This window comes from Staurois parvus, unplaced genomic scaffold, assembly GCF_062004578.1.
Source record: "Staurois parvus isolate SC_StPar_1 unplaced genomic scaffold, SC_StPar_1.0 ptg000796l, whole genome shotgun sequence".
NCBI lineage: Eukaryota > Metazoa > Chordata > Amphibia > Anura > Ranidae > Staurois > Staurois parvus.
The window spans coordinates 949,365-970,664 of record NW_028318592.1 but is presented as its reverse complement, the minus strand read 5'-3'; the positions used below and the strand labels follow the sequence as shown (position 1 = coordinate 970,664).

Here is a 21,300-nt window from a genome sequence, read left to right as displayed (position 1 = left end):
GGAGGCCTGGCTCACAGTCTCCGCTCTTATTCATCCCAAAGGTGTTCTATGGGGTTGAGGTCAGGACTCTGTGCAGGACAGTCAAGTTCCTCCACCCCAAACTGGCTCCTCCATGTCTTTATGGACCTTGCTTTGTGCACTGGTGGGTAGTCATGTTGGGACAGGAAGGGGCCATCCCCAAACTCTTCCCACAAAGTTGGGAGCATGAAATTGTCCAAAATGTCTTGGTATGCTGACGCCTTAAGAGTTCCCTTCACTGGAACAAGGGGGCCAAGCCCAACCCCTGAAAAGCAAACCCCCGCCATAATGCCCCTCCACCACACTTTACACTTGGCACCAGGGGCAGACTGACCATTTGGAAACTCGGGCACTGCCCGAGGTCCCAGGGGTCAGTAGGGGGCCCCATAAGATGCCCCTGGTACCTTTTTTATAGGCTTTTTTGAGTTTGGGCAAGGACACAGGGGCCCCATGATCCCCTATTGCCCGGGGGCCCAATGTGTTGTCAGTACGCCCCTGCTTGGCACAATGCAGTCAGGTAAGTACTGTTCTTCTGGCAACCACCAAACCCAGACATGTCCATCAGATTGTCAAACAGAGAAGCATGAATGGTCACTCCAGAGAACACGTCTCCACTGCTCTAGAGTCCAGTGGCAGCGTGCTTTACACCACTGCATCCAACGCTTTGCATTGTACTTGGTGATGTAAGGCTTGGATGCAGCTGCTCGGGCATGGAAACTCATTCCATGAAACTCTCTACGCACTGTTGTTGTGCTAATCTGAAGGACACACCAAGTTTGGAGGTCTTTAGCTATTGACTCTGCAGACAGTTGGCGACTTCTGCGCACTGTGCGCTTCAGCATGCGCTGACCCCGCCCTGTCATGTGACGTGGCCTACCACTTGGTGGCTGAGTTGCTGTTGTTCCCAGTTGCTTCCACTTTGTTATAATCCCACTAACAGTTGAGCGTGGAATATTTAGTAGCCAGGAAATGTCACGGATGGACTTATTACACAGGTGGCCACCTATCACGGGACCACGCTTGGAGTCACTGAGCTCCTGAGAGCGACCCATTCTTTCACCAATGTTTGTAGAAGCAGTCTGCATGCCTAAGTGATGATTTTATACACCTGTGGCCATGGAGGGGATTGGAACACCTAAATCCAATTATTTGGAGGGCGGGGCCAATACTTTTGGCAATATAGTGTATGTGTATGTATATATATGTTATTTCTTTTATTAAGCACTATGCTATGATCAAGAATACTTGCCGAAACGCGCCATGTCACCCCTGTATCACTAATAAAGCTTTCATGAGGATTTTGGAGTTGCCGTCTCTTCCTGCTTTTTGTATCAATTTCATGTTAACTACATACAGCTACTCTGAATCACCATCGTACCTCCCCAAATTCCTCATACAGCTCTTCCATGTAGGTGGTCCCTTCCCGGTCCAACGAGATCTCTCCATGTAGCTCAGACTGGTCACTCTCGCTGGTTTTCCTGCTGTGCTCATTTTCTGATTCTTCTATGTTATCTCTTTCAGACTTGTCCGAGAAAGCATCATTTTCCGGAATGATTTCGTTAAGCCTAAAAATAATGTACATTTGTTCTGTGTAAATTGAGCAAAAAAACAAATGTTTAGGGGATTGTCTCTTCTGAACAAATGTTCTTTTATTATGGACAGTAGTAAAATACCACACTATGACCACTAGATGGAGCTGAGGAGCATAGGAAATGCATTTGTCTTTCAGTAATTCAATGTAACAATTGTAGAGAACACTAGAGGGAATGAGCAAATAAATGTAACAATGCAAAAACCGGTTGTATAACTTTTTTAAAATGGCACTACGGAGTCATGTGCTAACATGCAGCAAAACACATATTTTGTCATGCGTCACCACACTGCATAAATGTAAATGTGCTTTAAATCTGTAATGAAAAATTCAAGGTTTTTTTTGTTAGTTTTTAACAGATTGAAGGGGGATAAGACCCCCTCTTAGGTTTTTATTGCTGTCCTTGTCCCTGTTAGGGAGGTTCACCCTCTCTATTTGTCCAGTTTACTGTTATCATTGAAAGTGAAAGTAAAAGAAAATCCCAAATTTTGGGTTGTCCTTGGAAAACTAATAGAGGGGAAATCTTCTAATGGCGACACTAGTTCTGGTGACCTGGGATTCCTACAGTTTGCAGGGATTTCCTCTCACTTTTTGGACTATGGAACAGGAAATGAAGGGAAATCTCTCAAATTGGACACAAATGGCAAAAAAAAACCTTCCTTATGCCGGCCATAGACGGGTCGAAAATCGGTCGATTTTCGCACCATTAGTGGGTTAATTGGTCTGCCGTTTTTTTGGCTTTTTGCACATTTTATTTATCGGGCATGTTGGAAAATTTGCGGCCGATTTTCCCGGCAATGATAGACAAATTGGCTGATCGTTTTACCGATAAAAAATCTGCGCATGGGCCGTGACCTGCAAGAAGAAGAAAAAGAAGAAGAAGAAAAAGAAGAAGAAAAAGAAGAAGTAGAAGAAGAAAAAGAATAATAATAAGAATTTAAATAAGAAGAAGAAGAAAAAGAAGAAGAAGAATTCCAGTCCACTATTATATTTTATATGAAAAAGTCTTGCAGTTACAACAATGTATCCATTTGTATCCAAATTAAAACATCTGCATCCGAAATAGATACAAATGGATACATTGTTGCAACCGCAAGACTTTTTCATATAAAATATAATAGCGAACTGGACTTCTTCTTCTTCTTCTGATTCTTCTTGTTCTTCTTTTATTATTCTTATGTATTGCTCTCCTGTCTCTACAAGGGACAGAAGTAATTATGGGGTTAAATGCCGGCCATAGACGGGATGAAAATCGGCCAATTTTTTTTTACCGTTGGTGGTAACGTCGGCTGATCGAACAAACGATTTTTTGTTTTTTTTTAAAAACGGCTGATTTTTGACCCCTCTATGGCCGGCATTACTCTATCCAAAATTAAAACAATTGCCTATAGTTCAACTTTAAGAGTAAACTCCAGGCAAGCAGCTTAATACGGTGTTGGAAAACATATATGAAAGCTGTTTTAGCTGCCAAAGGATTTGTATTTCTGTGAATCCACTCCTGAGATTTACACAGCTCTGCCACAAAGCACAGCTCTATATGGCGGGACAAGAGACCTTATTTTTCCCTGCTGTGATTAAAGTGGAGTTCCACCCAAAAGGGAAAGTTCCGCTTTAATGCTTTCTCCCCCACTGCCCATTAGGGATTGGCATCTTTGGAGAGCGGGTACCCGAATTTGACAGGTACCCGCTCCTACTTCCGCTGTGATCACCTAGGCAATCGGAAGCGGAAGTTGTCCTCCCCACCTCCCTCCCCGTAGTCTTCTGGGACACATGACAGGTCCCAGAAGACTATGGGACCATTCACAAAGAGCAGCGCTTCTAGCACATGCGCAGTGGGCACCCGGCTGTCAAGCCGCAAACTGTCACAGTCGGTGCCCCACACTGATGATGCTGGTGCCAGGGAGAGAAGACAGCCGGTGAAACCAGCTGTGGTGAGGACACTGCAGGACCGAGGGACAGGTAAATGTCTGTATTTTAGAAGTCAGCAGCTACAGTTTTTGTAGCTGCTGACTTTTTTTTTTTCAGCTGGAACTCCACTTTAAAGTGGAGTTCCACTCACGCTGTCCCTTGGTCCCGCAGTGTGTCCCCTGCAGCCCGTTTCACCGGCCGTCCTGTTTTCCAGGAGGCCGGCATCTCCAGTGTGGGCACCCGGCTGTGATAGCTTGCGGCTTCACAGATGGGTACCCACTGCGCATGCGTGAGTAGTGATGTGGTTCATGAATGGTCTTGTAGTCTTCTGGGACCTGTCACGTGTTCCAAAAGACTACAGGGAGGACACCTTCCGTCTCCGATCGCCTCGGCTATCAGACCAGAAGTGGGAGCGGGTACCTGTCAAATTCGGGCACCTGCTCACCCCCACCCCCCAAAGGTGCCAATCCTTAATGTGGAGCGGGGAAGCAGTCCTTAAAGTGGAACTTCCCCTTTTGGGTGGAGCTCCGCTTTAAGTAACACTTATAGGTGTTGTCCCTCCCCCAGCCCGTAACTGGACAGTGAAAGGAGAAGCAGTAGACTGATGAGCTCATTTCTCTTCAATCAGCATGCTCCTTGCACTGCATTGACTTCTACTTGTATTTAAAAATGCATCTATTAATGTATTAGTGAATAGAGAAATGCATTAACTTGTGTCTTTTAGAACTGCCTGGAGTCAGCCTATCACATGTAATTACATTTTGCTGTTGATTAACTGGAAATCTTACTGGAAGAGTTCCTGCTCGGAAACGGTTGACACTTGGAGCAGCGTATAAAGTCCGGTGTGATTTAAATCGGTCGGCGACACAACTTCACCGTCCTTTCCATGTTTAGGCAAATTAATCTTGAATAAACTGGAGCAGCGGAGAGCCAATTCAAGAGCATCCATCCAACATCGCCCTGAAATGCAGAAGGCAGGCATTTCAATTCTGCATATTAGATCAAACAGAAATAGAATTGGTGTAGCCGGCAAAAATAAACACATGAATATATTATTATTATACAGGATTTATAGAGTGCCAACAGTTTGTGCAGCGCTTTACAAAATGTATGTAGTGGCCATTTACATATCAATATTCTCCTACTGTGGGAGTGACATATACATTAAAGTGTTACTAAACCCCTGGACCCTGCATTCACTATACCTGGTCTCCCCGGACCCTGCATTCACTATATCCGCTCTCCCCGGACCCTGCATTCACTATATCCGGTCTCCCCAGATCCTGCATTCACTATATCTGCTCTCCCCGGACCCTGCATTCACTATATCTGGTCTCCCCAGACCCTGCATTCACTATATCCGCTCTACCCGGACCCTGCATTCACTATATCTGGTCTCCCCGGACCCTGCATTCACTATATCTGGTCTCCCCGGACCCTGCATTCACTATATCTGCTTTCCCCGGATCCTGCATTCACTATATCCGGTCTCCCCGGACCCTGCATTCACTATATCCGGTCTCCCCGGACCCTGCATTCGGGGAGACCAGATATAATGAATGCAGGGTCCGGGGAGAGCAGATATAATGAATGCAGGGTCCGGGGAGAGCGGATATAATGAATGCAGGGTCCGGGGAGACCAGATATAGTGAATGCAGGGTCCGGGGAGAGCAGATTTAGTGACTGCAGGGTCTGGGGAGACCAGATATAGAGAATGCAGGGTCCGGGGAGACCAGATATAGTGAATGCAGAGTCAGGGGAGACCGGATATAGTGAATACAGGGTCCAGAGAGAGCGGATATAGTGAATGCAGGGTCCGGGGAGACCGGATATAGTGAATGCAGAGTCAGGGGAGACCGGATATAGTGAAAACAGGGTCCGGGGAGAGCGGATATAGTGAATGCAGGGTCCGGGGAGACCAGATATAGTGAATGCAGGGTCCGGGGAGACCGGATATAGTGAATGCAGGGTCCGGGGAGAGCGGATATAGTGAATGCAGGGTCCGGGGAGAGCGGATATAGTGAATGCAGGGTCCGGGGAGAGCGGATATAGTGAATGCAGGGTCCGGGGAGAGCGGATATAGTGAATGCAGAGTCAGGGGAGAGCGGATATAGTGAAAACAGGGTCCGGGGAGAGCGGATATAGTGAATGCAGGGTCCGGGGAGACCAGATATAGTGAATGCAGGGTCCGGGGAGAGCGGATATAGTGAATGCAGGCTCCAGGGAGACCGGATATAGTGAATGCAGGGTCCGGGGAGACCAGATATAGTGAATGCAGGGTCCGGGGAGACTGGATATAGTGAATGCAGAGTCAGGGGAGACCAGATATAGTGAATGCAGGGTCCAGGGAGACCAGATATAGTGAATTCAGGGTCTGGGGAGACCAGATATAGTAAATGCAGGGTCCGGGGAGACCAGATATAGTAAATGCAGGGTCCGGGGAGACCAGATATAGTGAATGCAGGGTCCGGGGAGACCGGATATAGTGAATGCAGGGTCCAGGGAGACCAGATATAGTGAATGCAGGGTCTGGGGAGAGCGGATATAGTGAATGCAGGGTCCGGGGAGACCAGATATAGTGAATGCAGGGTCCGGGGAGACCAGATATAGTGAATGCAGGGTCCGGGGAGACCAGATATAGTAAATGCAGGGTCCGGGGAGACCAGATATAGTAAATGCAGGGTCCGGGGAGACCAGATATAGTGAATGCAGGGTCCGGGGAGACCGGATATAGTGAATGCAGGGTCCAGGGAGACCAGATATAGTGAATGCAGGGTCTGGGGAGAGCGGATATAGTGAATGCAGGGTCCGGGGAGACCAGATATAGTGAATTCAGGGTCTGGGGAGAGCAGATATAGTGAATGCAGGGTCCTGGGTTTAGTAACACTTTAATATTTAAAGTAGGATTTATTAGCAGTGAAACCAAAATCCAACCAAACACCAGCAAACCGCAAACATAAAGATATAAGTGAACAAAAAACCTAGTGACAAAATACCTAACTAAACAACCTAACAGAGAAACAGAAAGCTTAACTAGCAAACTAACTATATACAATACATACAAATGGGGAACACAGGAAAACAGGGTAAAACTGGAGGTGCAGGGAAGATATAGGAAGGGGAAAACAAAACAGGGATCAAGAACAAAGGGGGTTAGGAACAAGGCAGCAGGGTCCAGGGTATAGGTACAAGGAAAAAAGCACAATCAAGAGCAGGAAAGAATAAACGGCTAGCAGTACCTGGCAGCAAAGCAAAAGACTGATGTGAGAGGCACTAGTAGAGGAGGGACTAAACACCCTCCCAGCAGCCAGCATCAGGTGCAGACTGAATACTGGAAACTGCTGGCTGCTGGGAGACACTGGAACTATACCCACTCTGGGAAGCAGGTGATCCTGGTCCTAACAAATAGAGGGTTTTGCTTTCCGCTGTGATAATTTTCAATCTTACCATCTGATTCAGACGCTGCTCGGAATATCAAGTGACTGCTAGGTAGAGGTAGAGTGATGGACCCGACATTCTCACCTTTCGGACCCTGAAACACACCATACAGGCGCTGTTACATTGGAAGGGGTACAAGCCATCAGCAGAGTTTTAATATTCATTGAACCTTATATACCTTCACTGCCCATATGGACTGATCCAGAGGGTGATAAAGTTTAAAACAGAAGCCATCTTTTTTGGTGGGTCTTTCAATCAGCTCACAGGAGTGGAGGAGTAACGTCCCCACCCATTGTCCAATCTTTGGTGTTTTATAAATCAGGAGCAGCCCCGGCTTTAGCACGCACCACAGTTTTGTCCAGCTTTTCAGTGATCCACGAATCTTAAAAAAAATAAATAAAACACTAGTCAAAAAGTTGCATGCATTATGTAATGTACAAAGTGTCTAGGCCCAAGTACACCCAACCACCAAAATGGAAATTTTAGCATCCCACAGCACCTTTTTATTAACAAATACAATACCAACGCAAACATCATATAAATACTTCACTCTAAGGCTTAGTTCACATTACTGAGGAACGTCCGCAAAATTGTGCATGTTCCCGACATGTGGAGAAATGTACTGCTCCTTAGCAGACCACAGGGCAGCCATTATTTCTTAGTTTGTGGTTCAGTGTGGTGGGACTTTAACCATTTCAATACCGGGCAATTTTACACCTTCCTCCCCAGGCCATTTTTCAGGTTTCAGCGCTCTCACACTTTGAATGACAATTGCGCGGTCATACAACATTGTACCCAAACTAACGTTTTATCATTTTCTTCACATAACTAGAGCTTTCTTTTGGTGGTATTTAATCACCGCTGGGGTTTTTATTTTTTGCTAAATTAACAAAAAAAGACCAAAAATTTGGAAAAAAAAACACATTTTTCTTTGTTTCTGTTATAAAAGTTTACAAATAAATAATTGTTCTTCATAAATTTAGGCCGAGATGTATTCTGCTCCATGTCTTTGGTGAAAATAACCCAAATTAGGATGTATTTTGTAGTTTGTAGGAAAGTTATAGAGTTCACAAACTATGGTATAGATCTGATTATTGATCAATCCTGAAGTACTGACAGCCAATCTAATTTCTTGAGGTCCAAGAATGTCAGGACAGTACAGATATCCCCCAAATGACCCCTTTTTGCAGAGTAGACAGTCCGACGTACTTCATAAGAGGCATGGCGAGTTTTTTGAAGTTGTATTTTTTTGTCATAATTTTTCGGAAAATGAAAAAATTAAAAAAATCATTTTCACTATTTTTTTTTTTACATACTGTCACCAGTGCAGTACAGCGTCATCATATAACTAGCATGGCGGTGAACAGGGACACTGACTGGTGACAGTATGAAAAAAAAAATATATATATTTTTTTTTATTATTATTATATTTAATTTTTTATTAAATTTTTTTTTTTTTTTAAAGATTTTTTTTTCATATTTTACTATGACCAAAGTAGTACAATGTTACCATAGTAACATTGTACTACTTTGGGAGAGTGATCAGTATTTTTTTTTTTTTTTTTTTTTACATAATTTGCTTATAGCAAAGAATTACTTTGCTATAAGCAAGCATTTACCTGAATGAAATCGATTCATTCAGCTTTTTTTTTTTTTTTTTTGTGCTTAGCTGTGATTTGGTCACAGCTAATCACATGACATGTGCATGTGATTAGCTGTGACCATTCACAGCTAGGCACTAGTATACAATGGATGGCATCATGAATGAAGCCATCCATTGTATACAACTGTCATGTGACCTGCTGTGATTGGTCACAGCAGGTCACATGGTACCAGCAACGGGAGCCGGTACTCGGATCTGTCATCGGCCGTGTCCGAGGTGCACGGCCGGTGACAGATCGCACTGCTGCGCCGCTCTGCATTAGCGCAAACGGCGCATGTGCGGGAGCACGCCAAATGGCGTGCACCCGGAATGGAGAGACACTTCTGAAGCCGCCAAACGGCCATTGGCCGGGCGGCTAATGGTTAAAATAGAGAGAAAACATGGCACCCACTAAGTGTAGCAATAAAATCATCCACTTTAAAAATCATTGATTTTAATGCTACACTTAGTGGGCACCCTCTTTCTCACATTTTGTTCCATTAGAGAAGCTGCTTTCTACTCTGAGATAGTTGCCCTAAGTGAGCATGTGGATAGCATTACAGGACTATTTGCTGAAGTTGAACTTTCATGGACTTTATAGACTTGTGCTACTTGCCCCTTGTCAGGGCAGGGCTGTGGAACGGACAGGTAGGCCTAGTGGCAGGGTAACGCACTGACTGACGACAACCACCACCAACAGACCGAAGTCCCTCAGGGTGCGGAGTCTAAGTCCCAGGCTGCCCTTCACCAGGGCCCCTGATGGTGGGGATGGACTTGACGCAGCCAGGAACCAGGTCGCGGCCCCCGAGACACCCCGGCTGTGGTAATGGCCGCCGCCTATGGCGTAGCTGGTAGGAATGACAGTAGCGTAGTCAGGCAGGCCGGGTCGACAACAACGGGACAAAACGGTACAGAACAGTAGACGAGAATCACAGGTCACGGGCCGGGTTCAGCAACAGAAGGTCAGATCAAAGGAAAACACAGAGAATGGTCTAGTCACAAGCCGAGTCAGATTCCAGAAGAGACACGAGAGTATAAACAGAGCTGCAGCGACACAAAGACACAAGACACAAGTGCAAATAGCATGTGCGGATCACAGGCTTATATGTACTCAGCCACACCCCTCTGGGAGATGGACCTCAGAGACCTGAAGGCATAAAAGTCTCCCACCATGCTCTACAGAAACCCAAGATGGGCGCCAGCACATGAAGCACAATCTCTGGGAAAAGGTAGGACCTTGACACCCCTCTAGCATCATTTAAACTCTTGTGACTTTAAAAAAAGGGCCAGGGACGTCTTTCACTGCATTTCTTGTAAGTAGGTCAGCCGATTGAAAGGAATAGGCTGTTCTATATGTAACGTGCGCACAAAAAATGAGCACTCATAAGAACCTAGACTAATAGCCACCACATGCGAGGGGTCCATTTATGAAAAACATTGCTGTGTAATGCCTCAGCTATCACACTGCTTTGAGTTTTTTTAATCATCATTGCTTTGAGTTTTTGTTTATTTTATTTATGATCAGCAACTCCATCTAGTGCCCATAATGCTGTATTTTCCTGAAATACTGAAATTATAAAAATACCCCATTACGGCCACTAGATGGAGCTGACGTAAGAAAAAAGTGTTGCCTAAAGGTGGGAATATACGATTAGAAAATCGACCGACTGGTCATCTGATGACCGAGAGGTGTTCGTTCGTTGGTCGAAATCCTTGCCCACATTAACCAATCTAAAAAAAAATGTTCGTCTGGCAATATGTAGTGTTGACGTCTTCCGTAGGAGCGGAAGTGATGCAGTGTGCGTGTGACCTTGTAGCCGCACCCTTCCGGCCAGAAGCAGCGATATACACAACAATTACCAGCAATGAGTATAATATCCTTTAATCATAAATCCCCAGCGCCAAAGAAATATGTGTACCAAATTAATAAAATTTAAATTAAATCCTGCTGTACATAAGTGCAAAATACACCAAAAAACATAAAAACATCATAAACAGCGCAAATAATTAAATATAAATCATATAAAAATTATATATATATATACAAATAGTCCCACTCCAAAACTCGTGAAAAATTGTGAAAAAAAAATAAAATATATAAAGTGCCAAAGAACAAAAATAAAAAAAATAAAAAAACAAAAAGAAGTCCTTGTTCCAAAGAAGTGTGCTTCCACCATAAATCAGTGCTTTACCCAAAATATACCGCACTCACCATATTCTGGTGAAATATACGCCTCTTAGGTATTTTAGGGATCCTAGAGCCTTCCGATAGACCTCCAGGGCTCCACTCCACCACAAGACACAAGGTTTATATTTAATTATTTGCGCTGTTTATGATGTTTTTATGTTTTAATGAGTATAATATCATTTATTACATGACCTATATACATAAATAGTGATACATAAAATATTATCTGCAGAATTCTGGTTTCATGATCTCATTCGGCCGATCTACTTTTAACATTTGGATTTTTCCTTCGTGTTTCCTCGGACATAAACATCCGGGTCATCTTCTGCTTCCGCTCATGCGTGATAGCGCTTGATAGATTTTTTTTGTACGACCGTCATACCACTGCATAGAAAATCGGTCGTTAATATGCGAAACGACAAAAATTTTCACTGTTGTTCAACCGGATTTTTTTGTTCACAATATCGTTATCGGTTAAAACATTGTGCTCATCAATGAAAAGAAAATCATTCGATCAGTGGTCCTGCAAAATTTTTCAGACGATTTTCTTATCGTGTGTACGGGGCATTAGGATACAGTTTAGACGTAGCTGTCCTACAAACTTGTCCTAAGCAAGTCATCTGGTTGACCTCCGGATGAGCACCAGATATGTTACATTAACTCCACCCAGGGGCGGAATGACAACTCATGGGGCCCCCGGGCAATAGGGGATCATGGGGCCCCTGTGTCCTTGCCCAAACTCAAAAAAGCCTATAAAAAAAGGTACCAGAGGCATCTCATGGGGCCCCCTACTGACCCCGAGCCCTTGGGCAGTGCCCGAGTGCTCGAATGGTCAGTCCGCCCCTGACTCCACCCCGAGTCACCAATTAGAGTCCTCACCCATCCATGTTTGTCATCAAGCACTATTAGCCGTTTAATGTCCAAAGCTTCTCCACTTCAATCATGTAGCTCCCCTTCTAAACTCTCCTCGTTGGCCTAATTATTTTTAACCAGTTCAATGAAGTGGTAATTTCATGGTCATTCATTTGTTTTCCTATCAATTAATGACGAAACTGAATAAGTATATGTTTTATTTGGACCCTTAAAATTTGTAACTGATGGACAATACTAGTTCTGCCAGATCTTCCTCTCACCAATAACCCAACACCACCATTGTCCATCACAATCAACCATTAGTCGCAACTTTTCCAGTAAAGAAAAAAAGTTGGCATTGCTCATTTATTTGTTTCTTTCAGGTATTTATAGAGTGCCGTCAGTTTATGCAGTGCTTTACATTCACAACAGTCCCTAACCCTCAAGGTGCATACAATCTAAGGTCCCTAACTCACATTCATACATACATATACTAGGGACAATTTAGAGAGGAGCCAATTAACCTACCAGCATGTCTTTGGAGTGTAGGAGGAAACCCATGCAGGCACAGAGAGAACATGCAAACTCCAGGCAGGAGGTGCCATGGTTGGGAATCAAACCAACAACCCTAGTGCTGCCAGGTGGAAGTGCTAACCATGTAGCCACTGTGCTGCCCTATGGCCGCCAACAAAATTCCTCCACTAAAGTGTGCAGCTCAGTTTACAATCTCGTCATGCCTTGGGTGCCAGAATGAATTGGGTAAGACTTGGCTGCCAGAATGAATTGGGTAAGACTTGGGTGCCAGAATTAATTGGGTAAGACTTGGGTGCCAGAACAAAGGAGCTCCAATCAAGATGGACAATACTGCTGAACCCAAGAGAAGGCCGGATGAAAATGTCAGAGGTAATAAGGGAGTTTGGAGAAACATTACTGGATGAGAGGCACATGCAGTGGATTTTCTGATTTCTGCTGATACTTTTTGCCCCTTACAAGTTGGCTATTACATGAGGTCATATGGAATTTGTTCTATAAATTAACCTTCAGCCAGTCTGCCACAATCACCACACTGGGATCTTTGAGAGCGCTGAATAGCTGTTTAGTGGCTCTCTTCTTCTCCTGCCGATAATTCTTCTTCTGCACCTACAAATAAAATAAGATGATCAGTCACTGAATAGATATGTACATTCAAAATTTTATCGACAACCTTACATTTCAAGATTTTTGGGTTAAGCTGGACAGAAACTCCCATCCATGCAACATTGATTGAGTGTGATGTCCAGTTTCTGGAATATATCCATATATGATGCGAATCCTTTAAACCAGTGGTCTCTGAACTGTGGCCTGAGGGCTGGAAGGAGGCCCCTTTCTTGCCTTTATCCTGGGGCACTGATCCTCCCATTAACACCAATAATGGTACACTATTCCCTCCACTGACGCCAATGATGGGACACTATTCCCTCCACTGACGCCAATGATGGGACACTATTCCCTCCACTGACACCAATTTTGGGACACTATTCCCTCTACTGACACCAATGATGGGACACTATTCCCTCCACTGACACCAATGATGGGACACTATTCCCTCCACTGACGCCAATGATGGGACACTATTCCTTCCACTGACGCCAATGATGGGACACTATTCCCTCCACTGACGCCAATGATGGGGCAGTATTCCCTCCACTGACGCCAATGATGGGGCACTATTCCCTCCACTGACGCCAATGATGGGGCACTATTCCCTTCACTGACGCCAATGACGGGGCACTGTTCCCTCCACTGACACCAATGATGGGACACTATTCCCTCCACTGACGCCAATGATGGGGCACTATTCCCTCTACTGAAGCCAATGATGGGGCACTATTCCCTCCACTGACGCCAATGATGGGACACTATTCCCTCCACTGACGCCAATGATGGGGCAGTACTCCCTCCACTGACGCCAATGATGGGGCACTATTCCCTCCACTGATGCCAATGATGGGGCACTATTCCCTTCACTGATGCCAATGATGGGGCACTATTCTCTCCACTGACACCAATGATGGGGCACTATTCCCTCCACTGACGCCAATGATGGGGCACTATTCCCTCCACTGATGCCAATGATGGGGCACTATTCCCTCCACTGACACCAATGATGGGACACTATTCCCTCCATTGATGCCTATGATGGGACACTATTCCCTCCACTGACACCAATGACGGGGCACTATTCCCTCCACTGATGTCAATGATGGGGCACTATTCCCTCCACTGACGCCAATGATGGGACACTATTCCCTCCATTGATGCCAATGATGGGGCACTATTCCTCCCACTGATACCAATGATGGGGCACTATTCCTCCCCATTGAAACCAAAGATGGGGCACTATTCTTCCCACTGACACCAATGATGGGGCACTATTCCTCCCACTGACACCAATGATGGGGCACTGTTCTTATCCTTTCATGTGCTGCACTCCACTCTTCCCCCTTCAGTAACCACACTGTCCAGATGTGGGGGCTGGGGTCTTACTAGTCAAATGTCAACAAAGTTGTGTATTTTCCTAGCCCCTGTTGAAGTTGCCTAGCTGTGCAAATGTCCATATTTTAGTTCATGTCCAAACTGCAAAGATATCAATTTATATCGAATATTACACCGCCAATAATAGTATAAAAAAAAATTCCAGTATATATACCGCCATTTGTAAACGCTATAACTGTCACGTAAATCAATTAATTTACACGTATCGGAATTTTTTTTTTTACCAAAGACATGTCGCAGAATACATTTTGGCCTAAATTTATGAAGAAATTAGATTTTTTTTTATTTTTATAGAAAAAACTAAAAAATATCTGTTGTCGGTCTTTTTTTTTGTTTATAGGGCTGGGGTTATAAAAAGCACAGGGGTGATCAAATACCACCAAAAGGAAGCTCTATTTGTGGGGGGGGGAAGGACATACATTTAATTTGGGTGCAGCATTGCATGACCGCGCAATTGTCGGTTAAAGTAACGCAGCACCGTATCGGAAAAAAAAAAATGTCCTGATCAGGAAGGGGGGGGGGGGATTTTCTGGAGGGCAAGTGGTTAATAAAAGAAAAATGCTTAATCAAAACCCAGTGTATAAAGTCAACAGTGAAATACACAATATCGCACAAGATGCAAAAATAAATTAAATCATATGTGAAATGTCAATAACATAACATCCCTTGCTGCCACTCTATAAAAATAAATCCAACAATAATAAAATTAAACCCACAGCGATGGTGTAAAAAGTGGCGCACACACCTAACAGTGATAAACTAATCATAAAAATAACAAATATAGTAGAACATGATAGTCCAAAAAAAAATCATAAATATGTGAAAAAAAAATAAATATATATATATATTAAAAAAAATAAAATAAATATATATATATATATATATATATATAGTGGGGCAAAAAAGTATTTAGTCAGCCACCAATTGTGCAAGTTCTCCCACTTACAAAGATGAGAGAGGCCTGTAATTGGCATCATAGGTAGACCTCAACTATAAGAGACAAAATGAGAAAACAAATCCAGACAATCACATTGGCTGATTTGGAAATAATTTATTTGCAAATTATGGTGGAAAATAAGTATTTGGTCACCTACAAACAAGCAAGATTTCTGGCTCTCACAGACCTGTACCTTCTTCTTTAAGAGGCTCCTCTGTCCTGCACTGTCCACAACCTCAAACAGTCACACTCCAAACTCCACAGAGGTCACAATTGGTGGCTGACTAAATACTTTTTTGCCCCACTGTAAATGTGAAACAAATATATAACAAAATATATAATGAAAAAAAATTAATGATTAATGTGAAACTAAATAAAATGTCACATATCTAAATCCACCATATAATGAAATCAACATAATAATTTAATTATTTGGTGGATTTAGATGTGACGTTTTATTTAGATTCACATTAATCATTCATTTTTTTTCAGCATATATTTATATATAAAAAAAATCATTTATATGTGAAAAAAAAAAAAAAAAAAAAAAAAAAAATATATATATATATATATATATATATATATATATATATATGTATAAATTTGAAACAAATATATTTATAAAAATATAATGAAAAAAATTTATGAATAATGTGAATCTAAATAAAACGTCACATATCTAAATCCACCATATAATGAAATCAACATAATAATTGTATTATATGGTGGATTTAGATATTATTATTATTATTATTATTATACAGGATTTATATTATTATACAGGATTTATATATTATTATTATACAGGATTTATATTATTATACAGGATTTATATAGCGCCAACAGTTTGCTCAGCACTTTACAATATAACGGGAGACAATACAGCAACAATACAGTTCAATACAAGAGGGATAGGAGGGCCCTGATCCTCGGAGCTTACAATCTAGGAGATATGTGACGTTTTATTTAGATTCACATTAATCATTAATTTTTTAAATTATATATTTATATATATATATATATATATATATATTTGTTTCACATTTATATATATATATATTTTTCCACATATTAAGGATTTTTTTTTTGGACTATCATGTTCTATTATATTTGTTATTTTTATGATTAGTTTATCACTGTTAAGTGTGTGCGCCACTTTTTACACCATCACTATGGGTTTATTAAAAGAAAAAACCTCTAAGTACCCTAAAATAAACTAAAGCAGATCTGATCGAAATGTTTCCATCACAGGGGCAAAGTGCGACCGAAAAGCCTCGACAAATGTGAAAAAAAAACATTAATGGAAGTCGGTCTTTTTCATCCAATTTTGTGTATATCTGAAGCATTTAGCCTGTTTCTATGTAAACGGAATCTGGAAAATGATTACGCCGCGTTCCGCACACAACAATAACAAGTTTCTTTATATAGGCTGAGTGCAGATTAACACTCAGCAGTTCTGAATGAAAGTGTAAGAAATGTAATTATCTGGAGATTTTTCATCTTCTGCTGGCAGGTATGGGGGCCGTGACCCTATTAGCCTCCCGCAGCAAGAGTTCTTAGCTCCGAGTCTGCAATATGCCGATTACATTGAGGTACAAGCCGCCCTCTCATGTATTGGAGACGGGAATCAGCAACCTCCTTCAAGTAGCTTTTAGCCGGGTCAGACAACAAGCTCAAGTCTGAGGGTCTACAGCTGGCCGATGCACCCATAGAATTCCATTTAACCGGTCGCTGACCGGCCCATGCAGATATACTTCGGGCCAGCGGCTCTTCTGTGGGGGATCACGTACATGGTACACAGGCCCGGACAGGGACACAAAACAGGCCCAGGCATTTTAAACTGAGCAGCCCTGACCCCGGGGGCCCCCATATGGAAGAAAAATATATTAGAAATATATTTTTTTAAATATTCTTCCCAAATATATTGCCATATACAGTGGGGATCGAAAGTTTGGGCACCCCAGCTAAAAATTTGTATTAATGTGCATAAAGAAGCCAAGGAAAGATGGAAAAATCTCCAAAAGGCATCAAATTACAGATTAGACATTCTTATAATATGTCAACAAAAGTTAGATTTTATTTCCATCATTTACACTTTCAAAATAACAGAAAACAAAAAAATGGCGTCTGCAAAAGTTTGGGCACCCTGCAGAATTTATAGCATGCACTGCCCCCTTTGCCAAGCTGAGACCTGCCAGTGTCATGGATTGTTCTCAATCATCGTCTGGGAAGACCAGGTGATGTCACTCTCAAAGGTTTTAAATGCCCAGACTCATCTGACCTTGCCCCAACAATCAGCACCATGGGTTCTTCTAAGCAGTTGTCTAGAAAACTGAAACTGAAAATAGTTGACGCTCACAAAGCTGGAGAAGGCTATAAGAAGATAGCAAAGCGTTTTCAGATGTCAATATCCTCTGTTCGGAATGTAATTAAGAAATGGCAGTCATCAGGAACAGTGGAAGTTAAAGCAAGATCTGGAAGACCAAGAAAAATATCAGACAGAACAGCTCGCAGGATTGTGAGAAAAACAATTCAAAACCCACGTTTGACTGCATGATCCCTCCAGAAAGATCTGGCAGACACTGGAGTTGTGGTACACTATTCCACTATAAAGAAATACTTGTACAAATATGGTCTTCATGGAAGAGTCATCAGAAGAAAACCTCTTCTACGTCCTCACCACAAAAATCATCGCTTGAACTTTGCAAATGAACATATAGACAAGCCTGATGCATTTTGGAAACAAGTTCTGTGGACCGATGAGGTTAAAATTGAACTTTTTGGCTGGAATGAGCAAAGGTACGTTTGGAGAAGAAGGGGCACAGAATTTAATGAAAAGAACCTCTGTCCAACTGTTAAGCATGGGGTTGGATCAATCATGCTTTGGGGTTGTTATGCAGCCAGTGGCACAGGGAACATCTCACGAGTAGAAGTAAAAATGAATTCAATTAAATTTCAGCAAATTTTGGATGGTAACTTGATGCCATCTGTGAAAAAGCTGAAGTTAAAGAGAGGATGGCTTCTACAAATGGATAATGATCCTAAACACACCTCGAAATCCACGGGGGATTACATCAAGAGGCGTAAACTGAAGGTTTTGCCATGGCCTTCACAATCTCCTGACCTCAACATAATTGAAAATCTATGGATAGACCTTAAAAGAGCAGTGCGTGACAGACAGCCCAGAAATCTCAAAGAACTGGAAGACTTTTGTAAGGAAGAATGGGCAAAGATACCTCAAACAAGAACTGAAAGACTCTTGGCTGGCTACAAAAAGCGTTTACAAGCTGTGATACTTGCCAAAGGGGGCAGTACAAGATATTAACTCTGCAGGGTGCCCAAACTTTTGCAGACGCCATTTTTTTGTTTTCTGTTATTTTGAAAGTGTAAATGATGGAAATAAAATCTAACTTTTGTTGACATAATATAAGAATGTTTAATCTGTAATTTGATGCCTTTTGGAGATTTTTCCATCTTTCCTTGGCTTCTTTATGCACATTAATACAAATTTTTAGCTGGGGTGCCCAAACTTTCGATCCCCACTGTATTTGAAATCTTACAATTCTGGCCATATTCAATATATTTCAAAATATATTTCAATAAGTATATATATATATATACTGCATGTTGAAATGTGTTTTTATTACAAAATACATGAAAAGTATTTTTAAAAATACATTTCAAATATATTGTATGTCTTCAAAAATACAAATCTACATTTTTGGAATGCATTTGCAAATATATGTAAAAATATATAAATCAACAAGGTATGATTTGATCTGTTTGTTTAGAGGTGTTAAGGATTGCCCTGCATACTAGCTGCTGCCGTTTTTTGCTTTGCGCTCACTTACCTTATTATTTTATGTAAAAATATATGTTAAAATGACTTTTTTATATTCTTCAGATTTTATTTATCCACTAGCGACCTTTGCCACCCTGGTAGTTCCACCATTGGTGTCAGTAGGTTTATTGTTACATTATTCATTTTATTATTGTTTACCGTTTTATTGTATTTTTTTTTTTTTACAATTTTATTTATTTATTGTGTTTACCTTTCTATTATGAGCCCTGTGGGGGGGGGGGAGGCTTTGGTAAGATATCATGGTTCTAAACAGACCCCCTGACTTTTCACCTTTGAGACAGAGAAAGGAGATTGAGGAAAAAGCCTCAGCAGCACAGAATGAATGAACAGGAATAGCTCTGTACATAGATTTTGACTCATTCATAAACTGAAGTATAGTAAACGTAGTTTACTTGGTTTTAGTGATGAATGGACAAAGTTAGTGATTGGTACTGATCACTGACTGTCCGTTCAAACAAGGTAGGGACCAGTAAATTAAATATTTACTAGCCTCTTCCTCATTCTCCATCTTAACAGGGATGGAGGGGGAGGGGCAGGGCACTGGGTGAGTATACAGGAGCCCCGGGCCACATTGATAGGGGGGGGGAAGTGGGGCAGCATATAGAGGAACCTATCTGTATATTTTTCTCCTGCAGCCACTGAATGACTGCAGTAGGGAGAGGAGGAGGATCAGCGGGCATTCAGTGGCTGCAGGAGAGAAATGGACAGATCAGTTCCTCTATGTGCTGCCCTGCTCCAAGGGCTGCTGTTAGAAACCACAGGGCCCCATACAGCCAACCTGACAGGTTCCTAACTTACATTGATACATACACATACTAGGGCCAATTTAGACAGGAGCCAACTAGCCTACCAGCATGTCTTTGGAGTGTGCGAGGAAACTGGAGTGCCTGGAGGAAACCCACGCAGGCACAGGGAGAACATGCAAACTCCAGGCAGGTGGTGCTGTGGTTGGGATTAACATATCATATCATTTTCATAGAAGGTTTGATACATACACCTCTATGTTTGGTGCACAGCACTGCTTTGACTTGTTGCCTGGTATTGATCTTTAAAATCATATAGGCTCATAAGGGTCACTTACCTTGAGAGTGTCCATCTTGACCGATTTAGATGTGGGAGATATACATTCTTTGTCTGTGCCATTGCAAAGCTTAATATCAATCTGCAAAACATAGAGAATACAGGACGTTAGGACCATTTCAAGGACGCTATCTAAATATAAGTGCCCCCTCACCCCTTAGTGATTGGGGATCCATGCATCATATTTCATGGACATAGATGGTGTAGTTTCCTCCTAGGCTAAGCATGCCAGATAAACTTAGTGTGGCTTGCTCTGTTACCAGAGGAGCTGTGATTTGTTGCTTTCGCCTGCTCTAGCTCCACAGTATGAGGATTTGATTGATTCCCCTTGTTGAGAATCAGAGTTTGGTGCAGGAAATGCAAATGACCAAGCTGGGCTTTTACTATGCTCAAGCCAATCCCTGGGGAGATGTGCCCAGATAGTGGGTGGGAGGCAAGTAAATACAGAGATGATTGGTTCTTCGTTTGGAGAAAGGGGAACCCTGTGCTAAGCCCTAGGGCCTTCCTCACTGGCTGCTGAACTACTCTCTCCCCTGGATCGAGCCCATGATCTTGCTTCTACTGGGATACGTGTGTAGTGCCCTTGTGTATAAATAGTTGGTAGTGTAGCTAGAGGTCTGCTAGAAGTCTTGGTGTGAGACAAAATGTCAAGCTCAGGTCAGACTGGATGGCTCAGCAGGTTGGGCCTCCATCACTTCCCCCTGGTTCTGAAGGTCTATGGAAAATTCTAGAAGCTAGTGGGCAGAGGGGTGGAGACCCAAATCTGCATATTCGTGGGAGTCTGAACAATCCCAGGCAGGAGGCCTGGCAGTGTGGGAAGACAGGCCCATATATGTGAAAGAGCCTAGGCAGCAAGGGAGTCCGGTGGAAGATGGAGATGGAGTGATGAGGTGTGCTGCTGTGTAGCCTGAGAGGGGACCCCGGAGAAGGGGGGTTCTGCCACCAGGCTGAAGGCTGGAGGAAAGAAGCAAAGGAAGCTGACAGAGGGAGCTCCACTGACTTAGAGTCCAATAAGGAAGGACAGCCTATTAGCCTGGAAGGAAACCAGCCCAGCAAAAGCCTGAAAGCAGTTTTTCCAAAGCTACAGGACACAAGGATAGTGTGAGTACCTCTACACCACCAGGGCCTACAGGAGAGAGGTCTGCTAAGTGCTATAATTAACCAGTTCTCCCTGGGACACTTCTACAAGAATCTCTTGATCCGGGATACTCTTCAAAAATAGCCAGTCGAATGGGCATTTCCTATCTGG

General features: G+C 42.7%; 1 protein-coding gene across 3 annotated transcripts in view; it reads right to left on the bottom strand.

Annotated features, from left to right (window-relative positions):
- The window catches only part of OSBPL5 (oxysterol binding protein like 5), a 176,950-nt gene that overhangs the window by 80,753 nt on the left and 74,897 nt on the right, over positions 1-21,300 (bottom strand). For all 3 annotated transcript variants that reach the window (XM_089654761.1, XM_089654759.1, XM_089654760.1), the window contains exons 4-9: positions 20,053-20,133; positions 12,676-12,777; positions 7,134-7,337; positions 6,965-7,049; positions 4,306-4,477; positions 1,397-1,583 (exon numbers count right to left, since the gene is read on the bottom strand). In XM_089654761.1, coding sequence (XP_089510887.1) covers positions 1,397-1,583; positions 4,306-4,477; positions 6,965-7,049; positions 7,134-7,337; positions 12,676-12,777; positions 20,053-20,133 — 831 coding nt within the window. The remainder of the gene's footprint in view (positions 1-1,396; positions 1,584-4,305; positions 4,478-6,964; positions 7,050-7,133; positions 7,338-12,675; positions 12,778-20,052; positions 20,134-21,300) is intronic.